Source organism: Chrysemys picta, chromosome 19 (assembly GCF_011386835.1).
Source record: "Chrysemys picta bellii isolate R12L10 chromosome 19, ASM1138683v2, whole genome shotgun sequence".
Lineage (NCBI taxonomy): Eukaryota > Metazoa > Chordata > Testudines > Emydidae > Chrysemys > Chrysemys picta.
The window spans coordinates 10,310,207-10,331,798 of NC_088809.1; the positions used below are offsets into that span (position 1 = coordinate 10,310,207).

Sequence of the window (21,592 nt, forward strand, 5' to 3'; positions counted from 1 at the left end):
GTGTTTTATACAGCTCTGCAATACGTTTTCCTTAGGATCCCAAAGCCTCTGTATGCTTGCCTTGTAAAAGGGGAATTTTGACTGGACTGTAGGGACTCCTGGAGTAACAACAACCCTTTGCACTTATATTGCGCCTCTCGTCTGGGCTCTCAAAATATGTGACGAAGGTGGGTAGGGAAACGGAGGCACAGAAACTGAGGGAAACTGGTGGGGAGGGAAACTGGGGCACAGAAAATGAGCAAGTCACCCAAGCCTTCCCAATGAGCCAGTGTTTGGGAACTAGAATCCAAATCTACTGAGTCCCAGCCATTTTTGACGCTATGAACTAGGGGGAAAATGAATTTAAAAATGGTTAGAGAACCCTTGTCGCACGGAGTCTTACAATAAACGTGGACTCGATGGGCGTGATCCAAAGCCCATTGAAGGTAGTGTGGGAGGTTTGATATTGAATTCAATAGGCCTTGCATCGGGCAGGCCGGCCCTGCCTGGATGCTTGTCACCCCAAATGCCGATTGGTTTCTCCTGAGTTCTGAAAACAATTTGAATCTGGAGATTTTAAAGAAGGTTAATGTAACTTGTAAAGAATAAAATTTTGCACTAGGCTCTTACAACACTTGGGAAACATTCTCTGCAGGAAGGGAGGAAATGCAAAAGCATATACACACAGTTCAGGGGAACGTTACATTTAGCATAACTGGCAATGGGATGTTGTGCAATAGTTAACATGTGGGAAGGAAATGTGGGCTAAACCAGGCTTTATGAATTATTTTGAGACGTGAGAATGGAATGCTAACATATAGGCCTGCGAAGTATGAGCAAGAGTCTGCTCTCACTCCACTGAACTCGCCCCTCTGTTGTTAACACCATCAACTTCAATGGACCCGTGCTAGAATTATATTAGTTTAATCTGGAATTACATAATCTGGTGTTACATAATTAGCCCATGTGGTATGCTCTCAGTGGGGAAGCTCAGTCGTGGGAGAGGAGTTCTGTAAAATTGCTGGTAGATGGGAAACAGTATTTCAACAGCATTAAATATTTTTTTTGATCACGCTGTAAAAGAATGATTTTTGGATAAAGGGAGTTAATTCCACATGACCGATAATGTTGCATTTGCAGTCACTGCCAATTGACATAGTTTTACATTTTGAGATATTAATACTAGTTGCCAGATTTCAGGTTAATATTATTGTGACAGGTTGGACCCCCATTCTGGGATGCCCCCGATGTACTGGGATTTCACTGAGCCTCTCTTGCTCAACCAGTTTGGGTTCCCGTTCACTGCTTTGCTGAATTAGGCTCTGTGTGAGAGGACTCCCCCTGCACTCACGTGCCCATCCCTTTTGGGAGATAAACCCAAAATAAAACCATCTTGCACCGTATAGAAAAACCTGCACAGCTCAAGCATAGAAAAATCTGCCCTCTTCCTCAACGTGAAGAGAGATGTGCATGACTTCTTCCCCCCATTATAAATTACATAAACTGGGCTTAATAATAAACAAAATAAGTTTTTATTAATGACAAAAGATGAATTTTAAGTGAATATAAGTGCTAACAGACAGAACAAAGCAGATTACTGAGCAAATAAAACAAAATACGCAAGTTAAGTTCCATATACTTAAGAAACAGGTTACAAAATATAATGTCTTTCCCTAAATGTTATTTTAGGCAGGTTGCAAAAAGTCTGTGGTTTAGAGTTCCAGCCATATTTCTTTTCAGACTGGACCTCTGTCTCAGTCTGGACTCTCCCCTTGCCTTCCCTTCAGGTGTCTTTTGCAGCCTTTCTTCTTGGGCAGACAGGATATAGAGAGGAGGAGTTTGCTTTCCTTCCCACCCTTAAATAAGATTGCATAAGGCCGGAATCCTTTGTTTCCCAAACTTGACCCCCTTCCCTTTCAGTGGAAAGTGACAAGAAGTCCCAGATAATGTTTAGCATCAGGTGACAAGACCACCTGACCTAGTAGTGTCACAGTTACATCCCCGGATGCCTCCCAGGAGGGAGAGAGATTAGTATCTTCCTGGTCTAGTTGTTCCTTTATGAGAGCCCATCAAATCTGAAGGCCTGTCCTCTGGTAGGTGTCTCCCCAATACACACCCAGTTGTAATTGTTACATAGTCCATATTCTTAACTTTAGATACAGAAATGATACATGCATACAAATTGGATAATCACTTTCAATAAATCATAACCTTTCCAATGATCCCTTACAAGACCCATCTTGCATAAAGTATATCTGTTATGTCATATCCATATTATAAGCATATTTTCATAAAGAATATGGAGCATAGCATCACAATTATTTTAATAATAAGGGCTCCATGGAGATAGACACTTATTAAAAGTACCAAATAAATAGATAATAGCTTGGGATCTCGTAAACAACTAGAATCAGACTCCAGCTACAATTTGACAGTACTATGTTGTATGTATACAATGTGTCACCTTTTGTCTGTGGATCTCAGAGCACTTTGAGTGGATCTCCTATAGGATATAGTGTCTCTGCCTTTCATCATTCAACCATGAGTGTGAATTTGTGTCTCACGTCGCACTGGTTGTAGTCAGTGCCTGAGAAAATTTGCACTGTTGGGAGGCTCCCAATCCTGCAGACTAGGCCCTGGGCTGCATGAGACCTGGGTTCCATTCCTGCCTCTGCTACTAGCCTGCTGGGTGACCTGAGGCAAATCACTTTACCTCCTTGTGCCTCAACTTCCCCACCTATGAAATGATTCTTCCTCCTTCGTAAAGAGCTTTGAGACTTCAGGTGAGAAGAACTACTTTACAGAATATATAGCAATATAGTTGGACTTAAGTGGACCATTACCGGTCAAGGTATGAAATGGCAACCAATCACAGGTTAGGAGCATCAGTTCTGGGGAACAGTCACTCAATGGGACCTTCATTCTCCATAGAAATATAGAGAAAATCTATTTTTACTATTGAGTTGTGTATCCACAAATCTACTGCTGCCTGTTACTGCTGGAAGGATTTGTTTAAGGCTCTGAGTTGTGGTGTTTAGTGTGTTAAATGACACAAAGATACTTTTGAAATAAATACAATCTGTAAACAACTCATGTTGTGTGGGATATTGTGTTACTTGCTTTATGGTGTAATTGAGCAGCATGTTCTGTTTTGGGATTTCAATGAGCTGTTCATGGTCAAGGCTTTGCACCAATGAACCTCACTCCGGTCAGATAAATGAAACTTCCAAAGGAGAATGTTGATAGACATTCTAGAATGTCTTTTTCCTCATGCACTTTGTGTTCTTAGGAGACCCAAGGGCTGCTGATAAAATTGACTAACAGATCAAAACACCCCTTGGATACTTAACACGCTCTTTTCTTTTTTTCAGGATTGACAAAAAAATGCTCGCCAGTCTGAAGATCAAGTAAGTAACCAGAATTTTCTCTGATATAAAGCCATATTTGTGTGATACTCCTAAATAGGGGACCATATTTGCAGAGCCAGAGAACTTGGGTTTCTGATCAACTAGTTTTCCCTCTGGTTTTCAATCAGTGAACCAGATTCTGCTCTCAGGTACGTTGGTGTAAATTCCAAACCACTTGGTTAACGTCAGTGGGTTTGCAGTAGTGTAATTCGAATCAGAATCTTGCCTGCTGTGTATGCAGGCTTGGAAGAAGCTTACTCACAGGTAAATCTTAGATCAGCAAAACCAGGTTTTATTAGCTAAACAAAGGTGGTCTAAACATTTCCATTCTGGAAAGGTGTATGTCCAACACTGGGGTGTGCAATATTTAATTAAAAAGGGAGTACCAACTCTCCCCAACAAACTATTAAGTCAGTTCATTTTTTCAACCACTGTCTTTCCTTTTGATTTATGTCCTCTCCAGTCCAGGATCCAGCCTTTTGGTGTATTTTGCATATATGTATAGAATAAGATGTGAAAGTCCTTGATTTGCAAGCATGTGAAACTGATTCATTTGTTCCCTTTTAATTTCGAGTCAGTAATATGGGTTTGTTGAGTAGCATGTTCTTGTAGTGTATAAGGATTCAGATTGGCTGGCTAGGATGACAGTGGTTAGTGACAATCACACAGTCGTACTGTGCTACACTTACTCCTTTTGAATGGTACCTTACTCCATGAGTAGTCCCATTGATTACAAGGGGACTGCTTGAAGAGTGATTTGCTACTTATGTGAGTAAAGGTGGCAGAATCTGGCCCTTTTTGATTTATCTGAATACGGTTAGTTTATTTAGATGTATAGAAATGCTAAAAAATGCCCATCTACATACTCTAGGTCCCTTTGACACTACTTTGTAATACACCTTGAGTGCAGCTGTACAAGTGAGCCAGGCAACTTCAACTCCAATCCTTCTCCTGCCATTGATTCCCCATCTTTACAGTTCCCAGGTTTGCAACATGCCCTGATGTTCCTCAGCCTGGGGCTATTGTAGACAAGGGGAGGAGAGCGAATTCCAAAGCTGTAGGGGCGCCCCCCCGCCCTTTTTTTGGTAGCTGTTGTCCAATTACTAATAAAGTACAGTCCTTGCTTGATTAGGGTGAAACTGACCTCTGTGCAAAAGGCCCCATCACAAGACATAAACATGACTTAAATCCCATTGAAGCCCTCAAAACAGGGCTTGAATGAGGCACAGGCTTCTGCACAAGAGTGAATTTTACTTTTAGAAAATGTAGGAAGGATTTCAGAGAAAAATGTCCTTAACAATGAGATCCATTAGACTGGTGAAAGGTCTCCAAAGGAAAGGGGTGGAAGCCTAGTCATTTGAATGACTTACAGCTGGACAAAGCATTAGAGAATATAGGTTCATAGGGTAAAATCCCGGATCTGTTAATTTCCATGGAGCCAGCATCCCATAGACTTTACGGCCAGTAGAGACCATTATGATGATCTAGTCTGATCTCAATATACTGTGGTCATTAGCTACTGGTGGGTTGGAGGGGAAATGGTTAGGTAAGATGAATAATTGGTCTTTTCCATCTCTGTTTTCTAGGCTACCCTCCTTTCTATAGCAGCGCTATTTTTATGCACAGCCCACTGCTTATTTTTCTTTGAAGTTCAAGGTGATTCATGTACTGAGTGATTATAATAAATACAATTACTGTCTTTTAAGTTGGTTTAAGGCAGGTACTGTATAATTTATAAACTGTCAAATTTGCTTTGGGGGAAAAAAAAAGCAACTGCATTGGCCATCGCTGACCTTTCTGGCCTAAATCTATTGACGTGTCACTTACACTGTGTGATTTCTACACCTTTATGTGCTGCGTCATGCTGTACCACTGAATAAAACGGGCCTGCTTTTTAAAAAGATGTGCCCCTCAATGGTTATAGGGTGTAGTTGGGTTGCTTAGCTTCTCCAGTGTTTCTATTGCTAGGCACAAGTTCTTTCTTTTAAATTTCATTAGGGATGGGATTTTTCAAAGGTGCACAAATCCCAGGGAACTCCACAACTCCCTTAGGCTGTTTGGAAAATCCCAGTTGAAATGTGAAGGTGTCTATCAACTTTCTGTACAGCTTCTTGCATTGCATTCAAGATAACCAGCTTAATTATACATGGAAGAACTTGGTCTTGGTCCTGTTATGCTGGGGTAAAAATTCATCTCTCACCCCACGCTGTATCTAGAATCTAGAAATATGAAGAGGGACAATTTGTACTCACAGTTTGAGTGCTGCCTTTAGAAGACTTGTCTTGGTACTACCCCCACATGCATTTTGTTAGCTTTCACTTGTCTGTTGAAAGGACCCAATGGTTCTTAGGCTCTGATCCTTATTAGGGTGCAAAATCATGGAAGGTGCAAATGTAAGTAACTACAAAAGTGTGTGAAATCTGGTCTTTTGTGTGTTTTTACCCTATACTATATAGATTTCATGAGGGAGACCAGCGTTTCTCAAATTGGCATTCCTGATGCAAAAGGGAGTTGCAAGGGTGGGTCCACAAGGTTATTTTAGGGGGGTTGCAGTATTGCCATGTTTACTTCTGTGCTGCTGCCTTCAGAGCTCGCTGGCCGGAGAGTGGCAGCTGTTGACTGAGGGCCCAGCACTGCAGGCAATAGGGCAGAAATAAGGGTGGCAATACCATACCACGCCATCCTGACTTCTGCGCTGCTGCTGGCAGAGCTCTGCCTTCAGAGTTGGGCTCCCGGCCAGCAGCTGCCCAGCTCTGACGGCAGCGCTGCCGCCAGCAGCAGCACAAAAGTAAGGGTAGCAGTACCACAACCCCCCCCTACAATAACCTTGCCCTCCCCCTCCTCCCCCCAACAACTCAGGACCCCTACAATTACAACACCGTGAAATTCCAGATTTAAATAGCTGAAATCATGAAATTAACGATTTTTAAAATCCTATGACCATGAAATTGACCGAAATGGACCGTGAATTTGGTAGGGCCCTAATCATGGCTTTTGGTGCTGAAAAGAGTGGGAACATTAGGGTAACCCGGCTATGGCGACCACAGGTCTTGTAGCCACTGTGTGAGCTAGATCTACTTTGAGCAAAGTTAGATAAGACCATGGTTAGCGTACTGGTGGCTGGTCTATGATAGCATTTCCCTGAAACTACTATTGGTGGAGCGTCACTGGTGGTAACAATGTTGGGAAGTCTTACAGAAAAGAGGCTAACAGTGACACAGCCATAGAGTGCAACCAAAAGGTGTAAAAGTAGCATTATCAATTTATTGTGTGAATGATGAATACACAGGGTAAAAGCCTAGTGCTATTACTACACACATTACAAAATGTATTTCATGGTCCTCTTTCATTATAACTATTCCTGGCCAAATTTGGATCCGCAGCACCATATGGGATACTTGCTTAAGGGCACACATCATCCTTCACTTCTTGCCTTGACAGACTGTCCAGTCACCCTGGTTAGGTTGACAGCCAGCCACTTCCTCCTGGTAAACGTCTCATGCCTTTTTGGATTTCTGTGTTATGGATAGATTTCATCACATCCTGGACATTTGCCACTTATGAGTCAGTGATCTAAAGCAATAACATTCCTAGCTCTAGGCTATTGCTGCTTGTCTTGGCTCTCATTAGAGTTTTTCATCTTGTTCTTGATAGCTAGGATTTGAACGCAATTTCCATCTACCCTCACTACTACTGTGTCAACTTTACTATTGATGAATTGGAGACCATCTCGTCTTGGAAAAATTTGAACAGGTTGTGTCTGATAGCCTTACTGAGTAACACTGACCACCGTTGGCTAGCCCATGAATTCTGCCAGTAAGTTTTGCTTTAGATCTATCCACGGTCATTCCTGTTACTTGTTTAGCTTTAGAGCAGCTACTGTTACATCTCCTTTTAAAATCTAACTATCTCCACAGCCTGGGGCCTGATCCAAAGCCAATTGAAGTCACTGGAAATCTTCCCAGTGTGATTGCTGCATTGTCAGAACTATATTCTGAGAACATTTTGCCAGGGTTTTACTCTAGAGGTTTGTCAGTGAAAGTAAACAGTTGCCTCTCTCCATGTCTGAGGATATTATAAGCGCTTTGTGTCTGGGTCCACTGGCAGCCATCACCAAGACAATGCGACCTTTTCATTTCCAGGGAAGATCCTCAGGAAACTGACCAAAGAAAGCATCGCACTTCACTTAATAATAACTGGAACTATGAGCTTAGAACAGAAGAACTATGGCTGGAAATACAGGGCCTGAACTGCAAAGGGCTGAGCATCTCCTGCAAAAAACCGAGCACCCACAACTTTTCTGGGTTGCCCAGCACCTTGCAGAATAGCACACTGAGTCAGACAGAAGTGAGATGAATTGCCCAGAGGTTTGCCTAACTCCTATTGTTTACTCTCTTGTTAAGTATCCCAAATCTGCCAGAGTGAATTGAATCTACCCTAAAACAGCTCTCGCCCATTAGACAGAAACAGCATCGGCACCTTTCCTTTGAGCTGGGGCCAGCCCTGCCATGGCCATCGCATTAGCTAGTGTGAAGTTCAGGACCTCAAATCACTAGCTCTGCCTCATTCCCTGAAAAGAGGGTTTTCTGTGTATGCGGTGATTTCTGTGGACTTTGCCTTTTCTGCCTTGCACAAAGGATGCTGGAGAATGAAGAACTAGTGCTAAGATTGTGTTAGTAATAGCGAATATTGATGGTGCACGTATATTGTATTTGATGCAGGCCAAACCTTAAGGCCTTTCCTCAGGTCTTGATCCTGCAAAGGGATCTGATAGCATTGTGGTCCATGCTTGCAGATTCCATTACAAGATAAGAGTCTCATTCCTTATTCTGGTGATGATGCCTAGTGGGTAGGGCACTGAAGTAAGAGTCAGAAGACCTGGGGTTCTAATTCTGGCGCTGCCATTGGCCTACTGACTAGTCTTGGGCAAGTCACTTAAACTCTCTGTATCTCTGTTTTCCTTCCCACTCTTTGGTTGTCCTATCTATTTTCTTGTAAGCTGTTTGAGGCAGGGACTGTCTTACTATATGCATGTACAGTGCCTTGCACAATAGCGTTGCAATCTCAGTGGGTGCCTCTACACATTACTATAATGCAAGCAATAGTACTCGGGACATGCTCCCACTGAGTTTGAGATAAGATGTATGGGTAATTAATTGCTCTTGTATTTCCCCTAAAATCATTGCTTGCACAATTATTTTTTATTTAATGGGAAAATATGCCCAAGCCCCTTTGGGAACCTGCTGTTTGAGCCTGCAATGCCCACCATAAATGGCCGAAAAGAAATTCAATGAATGAGCTCATCACTAGAGTTTTTTGCAGAATTAACGGGGAGGTTAAATCGGGTTCCAATGTTTATAGCTTTGAAAAAAAAAAAAAGATCCCTATGGAATTTTTCCTGTGGTGCCAAGAGTGATGTAATTGTTTCTCTTGTGCTGCCTTGTGCAGGGTTGTATTTCTAGGGGCTGTGTCAATTGTTTGCTACTGACTCGAGTTTCTAGAAACAATTCGGCTACGCAAATGTATGTTTAAGCTTCTCTACCCCAACACACCGTGCCAGTAACGATGGTACAACACTGGGCGCAAAAGGCTGCGTACGTGCTAACTATTGATATTATTTTTATTGCACCTGACCTGTGTTGTAGGCAACACTGCTAGTGATCAAAATATCAGGCCTATCCTGGGCTTCCAGCTAGGTCTGTTGAAACCTCATGGGAATGTGACTGGATGGCAAAGGAAAAGAGTGAAGTAGTCACATACTTCTAGCATTAAGGGTCTGTTTTACAGCTTGAGCAGATGATTAAGGGAGATAGGAAAGCCGTGTTCAGCTGTGACTACATCTACACTGGAGCTGGAAGTATAATTTCCAGCTCGGGTAGACGTACCCTCTGCACTAGCTCCGAGCAAGCTAGCGCGCTAAAAATAGCAGTGTAGCTGCACAGGCAGTAGGACGGGTTAGCCCCCCGTGTGCTTAGGTTTTCAGAAAGGATTGTACTCCGGGTGTGTAGTCTGTCTGGCTGCCCACCAAGACAGGGCTACTCTGCTATTTTTAGCATTCTACCTAGATCAAAGCTAGCTCAGGTATACCTAGACATGCTGCAATTGTGCCTCCGGATTGCTGTGTGGACATATCCTGTGTATGAGGAGTATAAAAGCCAGATGGAGGCGATGGTTAAGTGGGGCAAAGGCATATGACTAGGCATAACTGGGTGCAGCTAGGCTAAAGAAAACTTTAAAGTGAGTATGACTTGATCTCACAAGGTGCTGAGAACGTGCAAAGCATTTAAACGTCTGTAATTTTAAATATTAAGCAACAGTAACTGGAAGAACATGAGGCCGGTGGGACTGCTCAGATGCTTTGCTGGTACAGAGCCAAAATGTTCAGCACCATGCAGAATCAAGCTCCGAGTGAATATCAGAAAAATATCCTAAGGGAGGAAGGTGTTAGACCGTGTAACAGCATCACAAGGCAAGCGGTGGACGCTTCATGAAGCTAGTTACCAAAGACCAAAATGGACCAGGCCCCAGAAAACACTGTACAGAACATTAGAGAAGTTCTAGAGACCAACACTGTGGGCTGGATGGGTCTGTTCAAGGGTTGGTTGGGAAGATTTTTCTCTTTTCCTGTGAAATATTTTAATGAAATTTATTTTTTTTTGTTTCATTGACATTGTTCTTTGAAAATATCCAGGTTTTCATACCCCCACAAAAACGCATTTTCCCAGGTTTTCATGTGTGGAAAAAGTCACATTTTTACATTTTTTTCATTGAGAATTTTTAATGAAAATGGAAATATTTTTGTGAAAATTGGTTCAGTCATAAAGCCATTTTCTGTCAAAAAAAATAATTTTTTTAATGGAAAATTTTCAAACACCATTAGTCTTTTCTCTCTCTCTTTTGAGACTTAAAAAGTTAAGGTTCCCCCTTCCCCCAAAGAGGCAAGTCATCAGGCTGTAAATATTGGATGACAGTTTCAGTTTCCATCATTGTGAAAAATTAAGGCCTGATCCAAAGCCCATGAAAGATAATGGGGATCTTTTCTCACAGACTACAATAGGATCAGGCCCATAATAAATGGAGGCTACCTGCTTCAATTTTCCATTGACCTCTGCTGTTTTTTGTTGGGGTGAGTGTCCTTTTCATGATTCGCTTCTGGATGGACCAGCCCATGACGTTCATTCACCGCCATGGGTTGCACAAGTGACATTTTCATTCTTGTTACTTCTGCTTAGGGTTGGGGTTTATTATGGCAAAGCCCCCGCATCAGTTCTAAGGGCTAGTGATGTTTAACATGCTCCTCATTTCCATTTTGCATTGCTTATCAGCATCACATCTGCGTATCACTTCTGACTGAACTTCCCCTTTGAAGAAGACCGATATCTGGCATTCTTTTTTCAGAATGCATTTTTAATCACAGCAAAATGATTTGATTGCGTGATATCTTTCTCTCTCTCTCTCTCTCTCTCTGTCACATCTATATACACACACATACGTGGACTTGTATGACATAATAGAGACCAGGCTGAGAGCAAGAGACCTCTCTTCTTTTTCTGCACTCAGAAATTAGGGGATTGTGCAGCTTTTCTTCTTCTCTGGTGTTATTAGCTTCAATGACGTCAGCAATCCAATTAGCTGTCTGCGGATGGGCTGAAGGAGAGGGTTAGGTCAGCCAGGCTTGTTCCCTCAAACAGCCTGCGGAGATGAATTTCTTGCAAGGAAATTGATTCTGTGCGCCTCTGAAGCCTTCAAGTCATGACAGAGAAATGAAATCGATCACCTCACGGGCGGTAGCTAAGAAATGATATTTTAAGCATTTATGAAATGTCAGCAAAGGTTCATTGAATGACGACTTTCCCGGGGAGATCAGCCGCTATTAAATCACTGCATTTTTCATTGCTCTCAGCTAACAGCTACTGTTAGAGACAAACACCCCTCGATTCACTGACACCCCAAGAGCATCTCTCTAGGAATCGTACATGTTGGCTTCTGGAGTGAAACAATTCATTTTAGGGGCTGTTCCTTTTTGCAGGATCACAAGCAACCCAACCCTGGTTTACCAAATATCTTAGACCATGTCTAAATGCAAAAGTTGTACCACTCTCACAATACTAGCCCCGTCTACGCTACGGCGCCTGTGCCACTCTGGCCATGTTGGCTTAGACCAGTGGTCCCCAAAGCGGTGCCCGCGGGCGCCCTGGTGCCTGCTGGGGCATCTATGTGCGCCCGCGTACTGGCTGGCGGACAAGCATCCGCCGAAATGCCGCCGACAAGCCGAAAATCGGCGGCAACACCTCTGGATGATGATGCTTGTCGGCGGCATTTCGCCGGCGACGCCTATTGATGGTGCTGCTTCTCGGCGGCATTTCGGCGAATGTTCGTCCGCCGGCCACAGTCCGCGGTGGCTCGTCATCTGGCGCCCGAGAGACAAAAAAGGTTGGGGATCACTGGCTTAGACACAGCATATGCTGACAGAAGGAGGAATTATGCTGGCCCAGTAATATCACCTCCCTGAACAACATTAGCTATGGTGACAACACTCTTCTGTCAGCATAGTCATGTCTACGTGGGGAGTGGGGCGGAGGGTTGCCAGCATATCTATGTTATTTAGGAGGTTGATTTACCCCCCCCACACACACTCTTAGCCAACAAAGCTGTGCCAGCGTAGCTTTGTAGTGAAGACTAAGCCATAAATATAGTTAAAGCCTCTCAACTCCTTTAATTTGGATGCAGTTAGAGCAGTATAAAGGTGCCTATGTCTAGTCATTTCCGTATGGGCAGGGAACTGAGGGACCCTTTCACTGACAGAGCGGAGTCCACACCAGGGACTGTACCACCGTAACTAATTTGGGTGAAATATCACACCCTTAGCTGACCTAGTTCGACTGATACAAAATTGGTGCATAGACCAGGCCATAGAAACATCCCATCTGTTTGAAAGGATGAGCATTTTGGATAAACAGCGGTGCAATGTCTGGTGGATAAAATTCACCTGTGTGCAGAAAGGCTGCAGAGGCCTTTGCTTGTTCTCTGTATAGGGTTAAATTTCAACTTGTACAGGGGCAGGGCATGATTTTCTCTTCTGTATAAGGACTGTGATGCTCCTGGCAACGAGTCAGGCCTCCCACCTAAAAAAGGCAAGTTTTTCACACACAGAAAAGAAACCCAACAAAAGCCCTCTTTCCCCCCCCCCCCGTCTAGTCTGTGTCGCATCCCATAGACTCAAGTCAACTCTCACATTCAAAGCCGCGTTGTGTGACATCCAGCTGATGGGATTCGATGTGACAAATTGTCAGATAAAGGACAAGGTGACTTGCCAGGTCGCCGATGTATAAACAAAATAAAAAACCTTTCCCTGAGATATTCTACGCTGAGGATTATTTCCAAGCAAGCAACCATGACTAGAGACGTGGGGCCAGATCCTCAGCATGTGGAAATTAATGCCCCCAGACACCGACTGAGAATCTGGCCCCTGCTTCCTAGCGAACCATTAAATTGAGCTGTCTGCGATGCAGGAGAGACTGTGAGTAGCGTTTGTGCGGCTTCTCCCACAGTCATCTCCGCTGACGATGTAGTGGACCTCTTGCCCTACATTCCTTAATGCAAACCTAAGGCTGTATTGTGGCTTTCGAAGCTATGGTTGTGTAATGAGTGGTAGCAGGTGGACTGTGGAGGAAGTAGGTGCTGAAGCAGTAATTGCGACTCCTTTCCACAGGCACAGCGTGTGCTCTTTTCCCCTCCAGCGTGGCCTCAGACTGCCTGGTGTCCCCTGTCTGGGTTTTCTAGCATTGACAGTGGTGCTACTGGGATGGCTTCCATCTTGGTTGATACACCAGAGGCCTCCAGAGCTAGAAGCATGAGCTAGAGTGTCCAGATTCGCTTGGTGGGACTGTAACAGACTCCCATCCTCTGCAGATCAGGCACAGAGGGGGACAGGTAACAGACTCGCCGATGAGTTACGCTCTGACTGCTCTCTGAACTTCTACTCAGGCATCTCAACTCCCGGGAGTTTAGCTAACCCTGCCCAAAGGGCGAGTAACGGGCTTGTTTGAGCAGCAGCCCACATGGCCATGGTGGGAGAGCCTGGTTGAAGGATGGTGGTGTTTGGTAGCATGGAGGTGCACTGACCCAGCTTGGGTGATCGTCCTCTCAGTGCACAGGGTCAGTTCAAACCCACGCACCACTTGTGCAGCATGTAGGACACGTCCTGGCCCTCTGCACCGAGGCGGGTTTGGCTCGGTATGTTTTGGTGAACACCCAAAGAAGCTTGTTTAATCCTCACTATTTGCAGCTAATTATTTTCTGAAATTCACAATACTGCCGGTTTGTGGGCAGACTGCCTCGTTAAATGTTTTCCTCTAATGTGTGCCCAGCTTGAGCCACATTAGATATTTGTATGAAGCTTTAAAAAACACCCTCTATTAAAAATAAATGATGATGATGGCAGCCTCGTAGCCGGGATGCATTTTTCTGGGCTTAGGCCATTTTTTCCCTCTGCATTTTGCTAATAAAATGACGAGCGGCTTTATGCAAGGCAGGGGTCACTTAGAACATCAATGTTTGCTTCAAAAGTGTGTGAGTGAACGAACATTCAGCAGTTGCAGATTTTGGCCCCGATCCTGCAATTGCATCTATGCTGGCAGATCCCAGCCCCCATGTGGAACCTGTTCCAGTTAATTGGGGCTCCATGTGAGTACCAGGGTCGCATGCCTGGGTCCACTTGCAGGACTGGGGCATTACACACTCAAGCCTTTGGGCCAGGGGCCATCTGTTACTAATATATGTTCAGACATCACTTTGCAGAATGGGTCCCCAGCCCCGATTGATCTCTGGGTGCCATGGAGACACAATTAATACTTAGTAATAAAGTCTCTAACTAGCAGAGTTCACCCACTGTGCAATTCCTTAGTAAAGCAGTCCCGCTCCTACTGATATCAAGGAGAGTTTTGCTATTAATTTCAATGGGAACCAGATCAGGGCTTAGTGAAGAGAATGGCCCAAATGTTGGCTTCCTGAAAAAATGGCAGCACATTCTCCACAAACACAGAGCCTGATCAGTGGTGGCAGAAGCGTGCTTTGAATGTGGGGGGTGGAGCGGACGTGCTCGGCATGGGAGGGAGAGAGGGGTGTCAGGAATAGTTGGTGGAGTGGGGGGATGCTGAAACTTGGGGATGGGTGGGTTCCTACCTGCTCCCTGGCCCTATCCTGGGTGCCATGGCAGCTGCTGCAGCCCCTCTGGGTCCGCTCTACCCTCCACCCCCTGCCCGTGTGCACAGTTTACGTGGAATAATGCACCGGGATGGAAACGTAGCTCCCCGGTCAATATTTCCATTGCGGGGTGCTAACCCCCACCCTTCACACTGGCCCGCCTGCTTCCACCATCCATAAGCCCAATCCTGTTAACGTTTACCACCAAGTTGTAGTGGAACTCCTCATGCCACTTAGCATAGACCAGGGCTTCTCAAACTTCGTTGCACCACGACCCCCGTCTGACAACAAAAATTACTACACAACCCCAGGAGGGAGAACCAAAGCCCCAGGTGGAGGGGTAGGGGTGAGGGGACAAAGCCCAAGCCCTGTTACCCTGGGCTGGGGCGGGGGGGGGCGGGGACAAGGCAGAAGCCCAAAGGCTTCAGCCCCAGGCTGGGGGCCTGTAACCTGTGCCCCATGACCCAGGGCTGAAGCCTTCGGGCTTTGGCCCCAGGCAACGGGGCTCAGGCTTTGGCCCTGGACCGCAACAAGTCTAACATTAAAATGGGGTTGTGGCCCACTTTGGGGTCCTGGCCCACAGTCTGAGAACCGCTGGCGTAGACAATAAGTGTGTGTAGGTTCACGTCCTTATGCTGGTAAAGCCCTGGTAAAACACGCATGGCTCTGACAGACTGCCTTTTGAAGGCAGCTGTGCTGCCTTCGTATTAATGCCCGACTCCTCTGTGCTTTGTGCTTATGCCTCTTGATGATATTCCCAGCCTATAACCTTGGTCAATGTTGAAATAAATGGCTAGGTGGAGATCAGGTACAAAGCTGCAATAATTGCCTCTGTGTGTGGGCAGAAGTCACATGTTCTTGCATAAAACACTGGAAAAGCAACACAACCCAATTTTGGGTGCTTAGATACTGCAGCAACGGGCACCTTAGAAACACCTAAAATAGAAACGGGAGATAGATATTTACTATATAAATAGAGCTCATGGCTGGTTAATTCTATAAGTATGCTGTCCGCAGTGCACCATTAAATTAATTATCATGCGATCTCATTAAGATCTTGAGCCCAAGACAATTGCTGAGCAAGAGGTGTTCAGAATCAAGGCCTAGATCAATGTTACTTGTGATACCAGAATATATGCTGTACTTTAGCAGATGTCAGAGGAACCTGATCTTGCTCACTGACTTCAAAGGGCGTTGAGGGTGTTCAGCACGACCCAGGTGGCATGTAACACCTCTCAGGACTAGGCCCAGAGATGTGTGAAAACAACTGTTTGTGTGACGGATGAATTTCAGGAAGTTGTGGAGTGGGGTGTGTGTGTGTGTGTGTGTTTGGTGGGGGGAGAGTCAAACCCTGTTTCACTATGGGAGGGTTGGGCCTAATGGTTGGATGGAATGATTCGAGTAATGACACTTCCATTGATATCTCTCGGAAACGTGTGGTGCTGTTTCCCTTGTATGCGTGGTTTGCAGAATGCGGTTTGTTCTCGGTGCTTGAATGACACAATCATATCCCAGCTCTGTTAAAGACTGTGGGGGCCCAACGCCTCGTGTGTCTCCCTTTGAATTTTGTTATTTTTTTCATAATTACACACGCAACTAATGAGAGGATTATTTAAGAATCCGAATAAACTGCACCTTTACCTAAATCTTTTCTGAATGACTGGAATTCAGAGCAGGATTAGTTCACTCCAGATAGTTATGTTGGTCCTGGAAAAAAGTGGAAAAGTCACTTTAAAATGTCTTTTTTTCCTGATATTTGCTCCCACTGCAACAAGTCTTATTCTTTCCCCAGTTCTCTTGCAGGGAGGAAAATTGAGCTCCTTATATCTCCTGCCTCCTTTCCCAGCATGCCCTGCTGAAAGCCCTGCCAATTCCATCGGCCCTGGGAACTACAATTCCCAGAATTCCATTAATTTGGGGTTGAAACACAGAAAAGGGCAGTGACGGGCCTATACTTTGTCTTATTGGCCAGAAAAACTTGTTATATTTTTCCAATCCATGTTGTTTTTCAGCCTTGTCCTGGGAAGACCGTGCTGGGAAGGCAGGTCAGACTTCAAGGCCCCAATCAGTTGCTCTGCTTAGACCATCAACTGTGGTGTCAATTAGTGCCAAATATGGTAGGGAAACTTGGGTTGTGATCACAAATCCACTTCGCCCAGGGGCAACCAGCGGGCAACTTTGTCACAACCAAAGTGGAATGGATTTAAATTGTCCGATTAAAAGGGAATGGTAATGATATTTGGAACCTATCTCCAGGGCCATTCTGTCTTCCAGAGGAGATCCACTTTGGATTTGGTACAGCATGTATAAAATGAAAGCTTAAGATTAAACTAGCCTATCCTGGTATTTTTTTTTTATTGTTCCCTTAAATAGGAAATTACTAGTCCCCTTTAATGTATCAGGATGATGGGAATAAAAATGTGAGTCCTCTTCTTCATGAGAAATCCTTATTTTTGTGAGTCATCCCATTGAACTCAATGCGTTCTCTCCCACCTGGGTGGAGTTTCCCTTGGCTAACCCCATGTGACTGAGAGCAAGATGGGAGAGCAGGATGACTAAGGATTTGCAGGGTCTGTTGTTTACTCATGATTAAATATTATGCAGTGTCGGCTGTTGCAGGCTCGGCAGATAAAGTTATTGTAATATTTGCTTTGTGAGTCTTCAGCTCTGTGCTACCACAATACTGCATTTTTTGTTGCCTTTTGAGTGTCCCTGGGAAATGATGATGTAAATTGCATTAGTAGAACAAGAACTTGAGCGAAGAGTGAAAGAGATCGATGTGGGTGAGCTATACCGAGTATGTGAAATCCAGCCACTTGGGCTGGACTCACCAACCTGGGACTCGGAAATCAAATCAGCACATACAATTAAGTATTGTGTATGTATATTTAACTAGAGTAGTGGCCCAAACCTGAGGCTGCAGGCAAAGAGCGCACAGTGCAGGTTGGAGGTTTTGGTACAAAGGTGGCATAACGCACTCTTCCCCCCCACCCCCCCAGCCTCCATTTGCTTCCTGTCCCAATTCTCAGGCTGCCATGTGCACAAAGTTAAGTTAGAGCAGCTTGAGGGCTGCTCTAAGGTACATCAGCTGTCTATGGGGATTGCTGCAGCATAGGAGCTCCTCAGCCATACTGTCTTTCCTCCAGCTGTATCCCCAACATTGGCAGCAGGGAGCGGGTTGATGTAGGAGCCAGGACATCAGCTCTATGACTCTAGACGATCCACCTTCGATGGGGTTATGCTGCTGTATTCAGTTACCCCAGCTCCATGGCCAGCATGGTGCAAAACCACCACTGTCCTCTTGGTCGTCTTTGGGTATCGTACCCAGGAACTTCAGAGCTAAAGCTTGAGCCTCCCCGTCCTGAGCGAAAGGCCTAATGAGGCCAAGAATTTAAAAAAAATGATCAGTGATTTTGTATACCTCAGTGTTGGAGTCCCCATTTTGAGATGCCTTTAAAGCGGCCGCATTTTCAGAAAGGGCTGAGTCCCTAACCTCTGAAAGTCAGGCCCTTCTGGTGTTGGGCACCCATATCCCTAATGCCCTTTGAAAGCCTGTCTCTTGCCTGACAGACTCGTACCCTCTGAGGATCAGGCTCAGAGGAGGATCAGTAACAGAGGGTCGTAGCTGCACCCTATGATCTGGCCTGGGACCTGTAAGTAAAAATGAGGCAATTCAGACTAGAGCATAGTGTGAACCTGCGATCTGCAGAGCTAACTGTAGTAGTGGGGCATTGTTAAAAAAACTGCACCAAATGAGGAGCCTGCAGACAGCAAGAATCTTGTCTTGCTCTGGTCTGTTATCCTGAGAGATGTTTTGTTATTGTTTGAATTAATAGACTCAGACACACAGGTGGCACCAGAGCTTAAAAGCATTTTTTGTCTCCCTTTTTTTTCCCCCTTCTTCTTCCAAATTTGGTTTTCATTAGTTACCATGGTAACCGCGAACATGTCTGGTGAGGGATTTGAACTTAGCGAAAATGAGTAGACATTACGAAGTGGGAGCGCTGGAGAAGAAAGGCAGATTCATACTGCTGGCGTCTTAGCAATTTGGTTGGCCTAATTTTATTAAAGTAAGCTTACCTTGCGATGCAATTAGCGAGTGACACTCTGCATGAAGTCAAAGCGTAGTCTGGCTGCTGCCTCCCGCTAGCACCCCAGCCACGGATAACCTGTCATATTCCCCTTCAGCCGTCAAAATGCACAGGAAGCTCTGGTGAGTTGTTCTTTTTTAGCGTATTATACTGCGGTGGCCTGCTGTGACACTCTAGAAAGCTTTGGAACGCCGAGAGTTGCTGAGTACACAGTTCCACCATTCCCTTTGTTTTCTGAAGGAGGATTCACAGAGGCTTAATGATCGCATTGTACAGTTTGCTGAGATGTTACAGTTCTTCATGACCCTGGGTTGAGGCCCTTGGGATACGGGGGAAGGGGAGGACTTCTGCATCTGTGTTGCAAGGGGATACCTGCAAAGACTCGGATGTTATCTTACAGATCCAGGGAATAAAAGATCTTTTAAGGTTCACCATTGAGGACAGTGATGTTTATGGGAGAGAAAAAGGTAGCCTGTGGTCCTTCTATGTAAATAGGACTTGGAAAATATTTTGCCCTGCACCAAAGTGAATTTTTACATTTGATTTAAGGGCTCGTCTACACTTGAAAGTTAATTTGGATTCAGGTAGGGTGTGAATTTAGAGTGCAGTAGCTATTCCTGACTGACTCCCTGCGAGGGCACTCGTATTCCGGAACAACTCCATATGTAGACAAGCCCTAAAATTGGGCCCATCTGAGAAATCGCAGACTAAGTCTCTGCTGTGCTGTCCATCTCCTTTCACTGCTAGGTGGGCAGGCCAAAAGCATCCCAAGTCACTAGGAACCTAAAGACGATGCCATCCACTGACGGCTCTGTGGACTCTGTGAAACAAGTTTGGCAGATCTCAGTGGAGAAGTGTCCACATCACAAAAATGGTTACCAAAGTTGACACCAATTGCAGTCTTCTGGAATAAGGCAAGGACTGAATGAAGGGTTATGGAGACTGAAAAACCAAGAACAGAATGGGGTCACACAATATTAGTCTCCTTTAAAATTGCTAGGTGAACAGGAAGGCTGCACTCTCTTATGGGAAACATTTTAGCACACCGATATTTAATCTGCAAATGCAACTCCGCAAACATCTCGGTGCACAGGGACGGCTCAGAAAGATTTTTACCTTTATGCTTCACATTCTGATCAATGCAAGAGGTCAGATCTATTAACCTCGCAGGCACATTGCAAAGCCCATCTTTCTCTCTCCTCTAAGCTAGTTGTGGTGGGAGAGGGGTGGCCTGAAGTGGATATATTTATGGGCAGTCCCTTTTTTATATTGTGACTTTAAATTTAGGGGATGGGTTCCCAGAGCATTGGATGGGGCCCTATGGTTGTATTTTAAAAATCCAAATCAATAAAATAAACTAGGGGCCTACACAGAACTGTACTACTGGTAATTTAGAGATGTTCAAAATTCAGATCCAGTTTTAAACTTTAAATTTGGGGTGCATGGATTTGGGATTTTGGTACAGACCCATCTTTACTGTGCTCCTCATTGTTTTGTTTTCACCATTTTTTTGTTGACGTACTCCATTAGTTCTCAGAGGTTAGTTGTTTCTGCTCAGGTGCAGTTGCAGTGCGTGATATGAAATGTGGCTAGTCATCTGCTACAGTAATATGTAGAGGTGTGTATGGTTTGTATTGCTTTGCTTTGATGATGCTAATACTTTTCCTTAGTAACTTGAACTTGGTGTCTAGGTCCCAGTGTCTAGATCCAAACTGATTCCTAGCATGGACCCCTCTTCCCTCAATAATACTCTGTCCCTGGACTTGAGTATGGACGTTTAGTTTAGTCAGGAGGCTAATTAACTCCTTGCCTGTTAATTCTATATCAGGGGAGAGTAACCAGAATGGGAAGTTTGCTCTTAGCTAAAAGTGGGGTCTAAAGAGAAATCACAGGTATAAAATATAACCCCCAAAGAAAGCCAATTTCTGTTTTTCCTATAAACCATGGAGAACATCTTGCAAAATATTAGTGTGGAAAGGAAGAGCCCTGTACATCAAATTACCAGGAGCGTTAATGTGTGTACAAGTGAAAATTCAGATGACATATGAGTACGAATGGCTGCTGATAATGGGATCAAGAGTGCTGAAGATGGAAGCAGAGAAATATTGAGTGATTTGCTTAACCTTTATAAAGTGAAATGTGCCCAGTCTCAGGGCTTTTTAATATTTGACGGGGAAGAGCAGAGCTAATGGCAGAAATGGGAATGATGTAGCTGAACATATTCTCCATTGGTTGTTGCAATTTTTCTGCACTCATTTCTATATTCTTGGGGGCAAGTTGGTTTGGGAGCAAGGTCTGTAGAATGGATTGTCTTGATGCAAATTCTGCTGATTTTATTACCGCCTCTCCAAGTGGGTAATTACATGCAAATGTGCCAGGCTCTGCAGTGCTTGCACAAGCATGCGTTGTGCATGTTGACTTACCTGTGGATGTGTGTGTGTACACTAAACGTGGGTTCAAACCTAAACACCCTGAAACTTCGGAGAATTGTGGAATCCAGGCTGGAGGCAGATCTGAACACTGTAGCCGATCTATACTGGGCTGAACCAAAACCCTGGGTTCAAACCACTCCAAACTTTGGGGAAATTCAGGTCTGGATCTTGATCTCCAGTTTGCAGTCTGGGCCCATGTCTAGCATGTAAATATTTTGCTGGTGCGGTACTGTCAGTGACTCTTGCAAATGTAGTACCATGTGTTCTTGAACACAACAGGGTGAGAGAGGCGAGAGATGAATGATCTCTAGTGAATGATGCATAATGGGTGACTGACATTCACCTCTGTGGAGAGGGCCAGGGGAAGGTCTAAGCACCATTTGAAAAAGAATTTGGTGAAAGGCGATCCATTCTGCAGCTTCCACAACAGCCTGTCGACACTCCTCCTCCAAAATATAGTAAGGAGCAGAGCGAGCGT

General features: G+C 44.6%; 1 protein-coding gene across 5 annotated transcripts in view; it reads left to right on the top strand.

The window, feature by feature from the left end:
- RAP1GAP2 (RAP1 GTPase activating protein 2) overlaps positions 1-21,592 on the top strand; it is a 301,497-nt gene that overhangs the window by 96,132 nt on the left and 183,773 nt on the right. For 3 of the 5 annotated variants that reach the window (XM_065573327.1, XM_005298907.5, XM_065573326.1), the window contains one exon: positions 3,351-3,386. The exons of 1 other annotated variant lie outside the window; for it this stretch is intronic. In XM_065573327.1, coding sequence (XP_065429399.1) covers positions 3,364-3,386 — 23 coding nt within the window. In that variant the 5' untranslated portion in view covers positions 3,351-3,363. Of the gene's footprint in view, positions 1-3,350; positions 3,387-18,683; positions 18,805-21,592 lie in introns of those variants that run through there. One more of the 5 variants, XM_005298908.5, reaches the window with a different exon arrangement.